We start from the raw sequence: 8,986 nt of genomic DNA, 5'->3' as shown, positions 1-8,986 counted from the left end.
TATCCCGGAGGGCCCCATGGGCTGAAGTGGGAAGGGACCCAGCCCAAAGTGGGCTGGGGCGCCACTTCCCCCTAGGGCCCATGCGCCTAGGGTGGGGGAAACCCTAAAGGAAGAGTCCTAGGAGGGGAAGGCACCTCCAAGGTGCCTTGGGGAGGAGGGATTCCTCCCCTTGGCCGCACCCCCCTAGGAGATTGGATCTCCTAGGGCCGGCGCCCCCCTGGCCCTCCTATATATAGTGGGGAGATGGAGGACTTCTTACCTTGATCTTTGGTGCCTCCCTCTCCCTCTCCAACACATCCTCCTCCTCCATAGTGCTTGGCGAAGCCCTGCCGGAGTACTGCAGCTCCATCATCACCACGCCGTCGTGCTGCTGCTGGAGCCATCTCCCTCAACCTCTCCTTCCCCCTTGCTGGATCAAGAAGGAGGAGACGTGGTTGTTCCGTACGTGTGTTGAACGCGGAGGTGCCGTCCGTTCGGTGCTAGGATCTTCGGTGATTCGAATCACGTCGAGTACGACTCCCTCATCCCCGTTCTTTGAACGCTTCCGCTCGTGATCTACAAGGTACGTAGATGCATCTAATCACTCGTTGCTAGATGAACTCCTAGATGGATCTTGGTGAAATCGTAGGAAAATTTTTGTTTTCTGCAATGTTCCCCAACACGCCGGCGGCGGGAATGGGGGGAGGAGAAGAGGCAGAGGAGGCGAACAGGAAGAGGAGGAGAGGCGCATTTTTTTACTCGGTCATGGAGCGGTGGAGTAAAAATAGGGGAGGATATTTTTTTACTCCTCTAATGCCGATTAGGGATCGGCTAGGTGCCGGTTAGAGGAGTAAAACCGGATTTTTACTCTAACTGGTTATTGGGGATCAGCTAGAGATGCCCTTAGTGAGGAAAGTTTCTTAATTTCAACATTTGGTAGACAAAAAGGCCATTTGATTTTATCATATGCCTTCTCAAAGTCCACTTTAAATAGGAGGCACTTTATTTCTTATGGTGAATAGAATTCAATGCTTCACGTAGGACAACCGCACCTTTCATAATGTACCTACCTTTTATAAAGGCACTCTGGGTTTGAGAGATAATTGGATGAACCACTTACTAAGTTTGTTCATCAAAACTTTAGTAGTAATTTTGAAACTAACATTTAGCTAACAAATAGGTTTAAACTTCTCAATTTGTTTGACATCTTTAGCTTTTTAGACTAAATTAATAATGCCATAATTCAGCCTAGTAATATATAGGACCCCTCTATGATAATCATCTAGTAAGTCTTTTAAATCCCCCTTGACCACATCCCAAAAGTGTTGATAGAAGTCCACAGGTAAGCCATCATGCCAGGGACTCTTATTTTCTCTAGAAAACCACATATTGCAGATCTTCCATGGTGAAAGGTTCAGCCAGTTTCTCAACATCTCTATTAGAATTTTTCTTAGCTTCCTGAATATTCAAAGAGATCTGATTCTTCGGCATGTCCAAAATGCATTTTATAAAAAACAGTAATGTATCTCCCTCAGTATCCCCATCCTCTTCTTCCAAGGAGATAATCTTTTTTTGTCTCTCCTTCTGCCATTAATTTTGGCATTTTAATATCTAGTGTTGTTGTCTCCTTATTTTGTTTGTCTTTATATCTCTGCAACCACTTCAATTGCTCTTGTTTTAAAATCCTGTACAATTGATCTCTGAGTTCCTTTTACTAAATTCTATCATGAGCAGTTAAGCTATTAATCAACACTTTTTTCAATAACACCCAACTTGGTAAGATCTTAGTTTTAATATATTTTTCTATAACAAGCATCAACATTTTTATTCCACTCTCTAACATTTCTCCTCAAAATTACCAATCTTTGCTGCCATCTGTCTACTCAAACCTAAATATGAGAGCAACATCATGAGATCCAATCTCTCTCTCTCTCTCCCTCCCTCTCAAACCTAAATATGAGAGCAACATCATGAGATGCAATCTCTCTCTCTCTCTCTCTCTCTCTCTCTCTCTCGTCATTGGGCTTATTTTTCTATAATTATTTCTATCCCTCCCTCTCTCTCTCTCTCCCTCCCTCCCTCTCTCTCTCTCTCTCTCGTCATTGGCTTATTTTTCTATAATTATTTCTATCCCTCCCTCTCTCTCTCTCCCTCCCTCTCCCTCCCTCCCTCTCCCTCTCCCTCCCTCCCTCCCTCTCTCTCTCTCTCTCTCGTCATTGGGCTTATTTTTCTATAATTATTTCTAATGATATTAAAATCCCCATCTACCACACATGGTAGAGGATTATCATGATACACTCTCGAACTCTGTCAAATTCGCAAGGATCCTAACAAAGCATACTCCAACTTCAACTTGGGTCACATCCAATGTCACTGTTAACCCACTAGTATTCCTCCTGGTCTACCTCTAGGAGGAGACCAGTTCCAAATAAAATCTCTCCCTCCACATAAATTATGTAATTATTTTTTAGTGTAATCAACTTTAAAGGTTTCCTGTACACTAATAAAATCAATTTTTCTTTCAAAAATCAAATCTCTGACAAATCTTTTTTTTAACATTTTGACAACCCCCCCTACATTCCAAAACATACTTTTTAAAACATCTTGACCAATCCCCCTTACATTCCAAAACATGGCCATCATCATTTATCAAAATAAATAAATTTAGTTCTTTTTCTATTCTTCTTAATCCACCAATAAAAACAATGTGCTTCACATAGCCAATAGCCGGTGAGCCACCTTCCTTTTTCCTCCCACTAGAAAAAATATTTTTCAAGTGGTCATATTAATCCTCTTCAACTTCGGCATCTAAATGATCATTATCAGAACAAAGCTCGGAAATATCAGTACCTCCAGTGTCAAGGGGACCTGGAGAACTAGGTTCCTGGATATCCATTTTATCAGCTATATTTTGAATATAAAAATCTTTCCAGACTTGTTCCATTTTCTCAATATAATTTTCAAATTATGCCCAACCATCTCAATAGAACAAACCAGATCAATACCCACCACATAGGACATATGTAAAAGAGAAAACTTATCATTAGTAGAAGGGCTGTAAGAAGAATTACCATAATCATTCTTACCAACAACTCTCTCTTTAGCCAAATCCTCCACTCTAACATCATCTTTCTCTTTAAGCTACAGAGAAGTAAAGACTTCTCTTTAGAATACAATATCATATAAGCTAATCAAATCAGTGGAACGTCACCTTGTTCTTCCAACTGAATGATCGTCCTAATATGGAACTATGAGGTACCTTTGAACCCCAGATCACAAATAGCTTCTTCAAGTAACAATTGTAATATATATCACAGGACAAAGGATCACTAAGCTTTCGATCTCCAAAATCTCAAAGAAAAGAAAGGAAAGAAGCTTCCATCAATTACTAAGCTGCATGTGTAGCAAAGATAAACAACACTATATACGTTTTAAACGAATTGAACTGTCACACGAGAATCATATATTTCCTATGAGAGCAAAAATACATGTTATCATCTACAGCAGCTGCCTGCAATGTGTAATCCAAGAAATAAAATCAAGCTAACAAAACAAAGATGATAGACATTAAATTGCAACTGTGAAACAAAATGTTATGTTTCTTTTGGAGATTCCGGTGTAGCATCCTCGTCTCTATGAATAAAAGACCGGAAGCCAGAGGGACTGAACAGCTGACCTGAGCCGGTGCTGCTGCTCACTGACCTCTCAATATCGGCCAGGTTTGCAACAACAGGGAGAGGCCTGTCCGGAATGATTAAGGGCCCTGGTGCTGAATCTGCTTCTAGTATCTTCACCACTTGCTCCATTGTTGGCCTGGCATGCAGCTGCGGATGTGTGCAGAGTGCTGCGACAAGCACATACTTCTCCATGACCTTAGTAGGACCAGGTTCAGCCATTCCTTCCTGGATCACATCCAGCGTCTTCCCCCTCCGCACCAATGACCAAGCCCAATCAGCAAGCACGAAGCTCTCTCCCTCACTGAGAGACATGAATGCTCTCTTCCCACTCATAAGCTCAAGAAGCACAACTCCGAAGCTGTAGACATCACTCTTCTCAGTTAACTGGCCATAGAGGGCATACTCTGGAGCGACATAGCCCATTGTGCCAGCAACCCGTGTGCTCACGTGTGTCATCCCTTCTGGCGCAAACTTGGCCAATCCAAAATCGGCCACCTTCGCCTCAAAATCGTCATCGAGCAAGATGTTGCTTGCCTTGATGTCCCTGTGAATGATGGCTGGCTGTGTGCCACGGTGCAGGTAGGACAGCCCCCGTGCCATCCCAATGGCAATCCTCTGCCTCACTGGCCAAGCCATCTGGCACTCCCCGGCGCCGAAGAGGTGGTCGTGGAGGCTGCCATTATGCATGAGGTCGCACACAATCATCCGCTGGTGCCCCTCTCTCTGCGTGGCGGCGATGCAGTAGCCACGGAGCGCGACCAGGTTGACATGGCGCACGCTGGCCACCACCTCCACCTCATGCGCGAACGCGGCATCCCCTGCCGCCGAGCAGTTCTTGAAGCGCTTCACTGCCACCTCTGCGCCATCTGGGAGCACCCCCTTGTACACATTCCCGAACCCACCGCGGCCGATGATGCTGTCTCTCGCGAAGCTCCCCGTGGCCATCTTGATGTCGTCGTAGGTGAACTTGAGCAGGGTGGTGCTGGCGGTGATGGACTCCATCGCATGCGAGCGCTTGCTCCTGCTGTCCGCAGCGAGTGCGGCAGCGGCAGCCCGCCTCCGGCGTCGCCACACGAAGAAGCACGAAGCAGCAGCGGCAGCAACTAGCAGCACAAAGGCGAGACATCCGAAGACGACGCCGTAGAGCCAGGCAGGGGCGCCCGACCCTTTGGAGGGTTCAGAGTTGGCCTTAAGGAGGTAGAGGCAGTCGGCTGTGTCCGGGTCGTCGGGGCCGCGTAGGCTGGCCGCGGCGCCGGCGTATATGAAGGGGTACTGGACGCAGCCGGTGACATTGTTTCCGCCGTCGGGGGATCCAGGCAGGAGGTAGGCCGCGGCCGTCTTGCTGAGCGAGGTGGTGCAGGTGGTGCAGACCGGAACGGCGCCGAGCTCGCGGTCGCAGCTGGCGTTGATGTCCCTGCGGGCGGAGGCAGGCACCCGGGCGTCGAACTCCGCTCGCGTGGAGATGTTGGCGCATCCAGGAGCGGAGAGGAGCGCGTCGATGCCCGCGAGGCCGCAGGCATCGGGCGGAGGGAGCGGGAAGGGGAGCGCGTCGCGGAGCGGCGGGAGGCAGGAGGAGGAGGCGGGGACGAGGAAGGAACCGGTGGCGGCGAGGTGGAGGGAGAGGAGGAGCCGGACGGACTGGAGCGCGAAGGCGCAGCGGGAGGCGTCGTCGGAGGGGAGCGGCGGGGCGAGGAAGGGGCGCAGGGCGGTGAAGTTTAGCGGGCACTGCTGCGGCGCCGTTGGGGGCTGGGCGAGGAGCGTGGCGGGGAAGAGGATGGAGAAGGCGAGGAGGAGGAGGGAGAGACGGCGGAACATGGGTGGGGACGGTGGTCGGGGATCAGGAAGGAGGAGAAGGCGGAGGAGGTTTGACCATCGATTAGGGAAGGAGATGGGGAACGGCCGGCCACGGGGATGGATGTTCGACCACCACCCACCCACCCACCCCACCAGCCGCCTTTCTCCAGCTCCTGCAGCATCAATCAGTCTTGGCTTGGCTTTTCCCTGTTGTGGGCACGGAGGGTGGGTGGGGTCGTGACTCGTGATACGCGCTGCCTCTCTAGCGGCGGCGGCGAACCCAGTCCACTGGTTCCAAGAGCCAGCACGCAGGCTGGTCGGCGCCGCAGCACGCAGCATCTTCCTCCGGCTCGAGCATGAAGTCGTCGTAGTATTTGCAGCCTTTATTCGTATAACTGGATAAATGCCCGTGCGTTTGCAACGGATATAAATACGTGAGTGATTGAAGATATTAATGATAAGTGTATAAATCAAATTAGGGCATTCAACGCTCGTCCCTAAAGCAGACACCATATTAATCAGCAAAGAGTGATATTGTGGCCGGTCATTGTTGGAAATATTATCACTTTTCCGATTAGACTAATCCACGAGTAAACAGTAAGCATGACATATATGGTATGCATCTCACAGCGATACCTAAGCATATTAGCTTGTACACAACATATAAGTGAACTATCTATGAGCAGTACATATACAGCTAGCACGAGTACGAGTAAACGCGTCGGCGGCGGCAGCAACCTCGGCATCGTCTGTGGCCTTCTTCTTGACGGCGGCGGCATCGACCATGCTGTCGATGCAGGGGAAATAGTGAAAACAGAGGCGGACGGAACTGGGAACAGATCGAGAGCAGTCGCAATGAGACGCTCCCCAAAAACCTTATTGCCGTTCTCTCGGACAGGATCTCGAACGGCAGGGTTCCGGAGGCATCTACTTTCCTGATCAACCGTGCACGCGGTCATCGGAATGGGATCGTCGGAGGCAGCACAGAGTAAGGAACAATAGATGACGACTAGGTTACGCGAGATGAGTGGGTGATTCGACACAAGGGGGGCCAAAGAATATTCTCAAGTATTAGCAGCTGAGTTGTCAATTCAACCACACCTGAAAACTTAGTATCTGCAGTAAAGTGTTTAGTAGCAAAGTAATATGATAGTGGTGGTAGCGGCAACAAAAGTAAAGACAGCAAAAGTAATGTTTTTGATATTTTCTAGTGATTGTAACAGTAGCAGTGGGAAAGTAAATAAGTGAAAACCAGTATATGGAAAACTCGTAGGCACCGGATCAGTGATGGATAATTATGCCGCATGCGGTTCATCATGTAACAGTCATAACATAGGGTGACACAGAACTAGCTCCAATTCATCAATGTAATGTAGGCATGTATTCCGTATATAGTCATACGTGCTTATGGAAAAGAACTTGCATGACATCTTTTGTCCTACCCTCCCGTGGTAGCGGGGTCTTATTGGAAACTAAGGGATATTAAGGCCTCCTTTTAATAGAGAACCGGAACAAAGCATTAGCACATAGTGAATAAATGAACTCCTCAAACTATGGTCATCACCGTGAGTGGTCCCGATTATTGTCACTTCGGGATTGCCGGATCATAACACATAGTAGGTGATTATAGACTTGCAAGATAGGATCTAGAACTCACATATATTCATGAAAACATAATAGGTTCAGATCTGAAATCATGACACTCAGGCCCTAGTGACAAGCATTAAGCATAGCAAAGTCATAGCAACATCAATCTCAGAACATAATGGATACTAGGGATCAAACCCTAACAAAACTAACTCGATTACATAATAAATCTCATCCAACCCATCACCGTCCAGCAAGCCTACGATGCAATTACTCACGCACGGTGGTGAGCATCATGAAATTGGTGATGGAGGATGGTTGATGATGACGACGGCGACGAATCCCCCTCTCCGAAGCCCCGAACGGACTCCAGATCAGCCCTCCCGAGAGGTTTTAGGGCTTGACGGCGACTCCGTATCGTCAAACGCGATGATTTCTTCTCTTTGATTTTTTTCTCATCGAAACTCAATATATGGAGGTGGAGTTGGAGTCGGAGACGCAACAGGGGGGCCCACGAGGTAGGGGGGCGCGCCCTCACCCTCGTGAGAAGGGTGTGGGCCCCCTGGTCTTCATCTTTGGCGAGGATTTTTTTTTATTTTTTCTAAGATGTTCCGTGGAGTTTCAGGTCATTCCGAGAATATTTGTTTTCTGCACATAAAACAACATCATGGCAATTCTGCTGAAAACAGCGTCAGTCCGGGTTAGTTCCATTCAAATCATACAAGTTAGAGTCCAAAACAAAGACAAAAGTGTTTGGAAAAGTAGATACAACGGAGACGTATCAACTCCCCCAAGCTTAAATCCTTGCTTGTCCTCAAGCAATTCAGTTGACAAACTAAAAGAAAGAAAGAAAAACTTTTACAAACTCTGTTTGCTCTTGTTGTTGTAACTATGTCAAGCCAGCATTCAAGTTTTCAGCATAGATCATAACTAACCACACTTGCAATAATTCTCAGGTCTCATCATTACTTATATCAATAGCATAATCAACTAGCAAGTCATAATAATAAGTCTCGGGTGACAACACTTTCTCAAGACAATCATAATATGATATAATAAGATGGTATCTCACTAGCCCTTTCTGAGACCGCAAAATATAAATGCAGAGCACCTTTAAAGATCAAGGACTGACTAGACATTGTAATTCATGGTAAAAGAGATCCAATCATAGTCATACCCAATATAAATTAACAGTGATGAATGCAAATGATGGATGTGCTCTCCAGCTAGTGCTTTTTAATAAGAGGGTGATGACTCAACATAACAACTAAGAGATGGCGATATCTTCCATGCTAAACACATTATAGGCGGTTCCCAAACAGAATGGTAAAGTTTATACTCCCCCTCCACCAACAAGCATCAATCCATGGCTTGCTCAAAACAACGAGTGCCTCCAACATACATCAGGTCCCAGGGGGAGTTTTGTTTGCAATTAATTTTAATTTAGTTTGCATAAAGCATGAGACTGGGCATCCCGGTGACCAGCCATTTTCTCGTGAGTGAGGAGCGGAGTCCACTCCTCTTGAGAATAACCCGCCTAACACGGAAGATAAGGACAGCCTTTGTTGATACATGAGCTATTCGAGCATACAAAACAGAATGTTTATTTGAAGGTTTAGAGTTTGACACATGCAAATTTACTTGGAATGGCAGGTAGATACCGCATATAGGAAGGTATGGTGGACTCATCTGGAATAACTTTGGGGTTTAAGGGATTGGATGCACAAGCAGTATTCCCGCTTAGTACAAGTGAAGGCTAGCAAAAGACTGGGAAGCGACCAACTAGAGAGCGACAACAGCCATGTACATGCATTAAAATCAATAAACATTGGATGCAAGCATGAGTAGGATATAATCCACCATGAATATAAATATCATGAAGGCTATGTTGATTTGTTTCAACTACATGCGTGAACATGTGCCAAGTCAAGTCACTTAAATCATTCAAA

The 8,986-nt window shown here is 46.8% G+C and overlaps 1 protein-coding gene across 1 annotated transcript; it reads right to left on the bottom strand.

The window, feature by feature from the left end:
- Positions 1–3,345: 3,345 nt before the first annotated feature.
- Positions 3,346–5,756, bottom strand: LOC123086565 (probable LRR receptor-like serine/threonine-protein kinase RKF3). Its single transcript, XM_044508323.1, has one exon. It carries the CDS (start codon positions 5,469–5,471, stop codon positions 3,573–3,575), a length of 1,899 nt encoding a protein of 632 aa, XP_044364258.1. The 5' UTR covers positions 5,472–5,756; the 3' UTR covers positions 3,346–3,572.
- Positions 5,757–8,986: the final 3,230 nt, after the last annotated feature.

Source organism: Triticum aestivum, chromosome 4A (assembly GCF_018294505.1).
Source record: "Triticum aestivum cultivar Chinese Spring chromosome 4A, IWGSC CS RefSeq v2.1, whole genome shotgun sequence".
In the NCBI taxonomy this organism is placed as follows: Eukaryota; Viridiplantae; Streptophyta; class Magnoliopsida; order Poales; family Poaceae; genus Triticum; species Triticum aestivum.
Note: the sequence above shows the minus strand (reverse complement) of the source record. Positions and strands in the feature narration are given on the sequence as shown.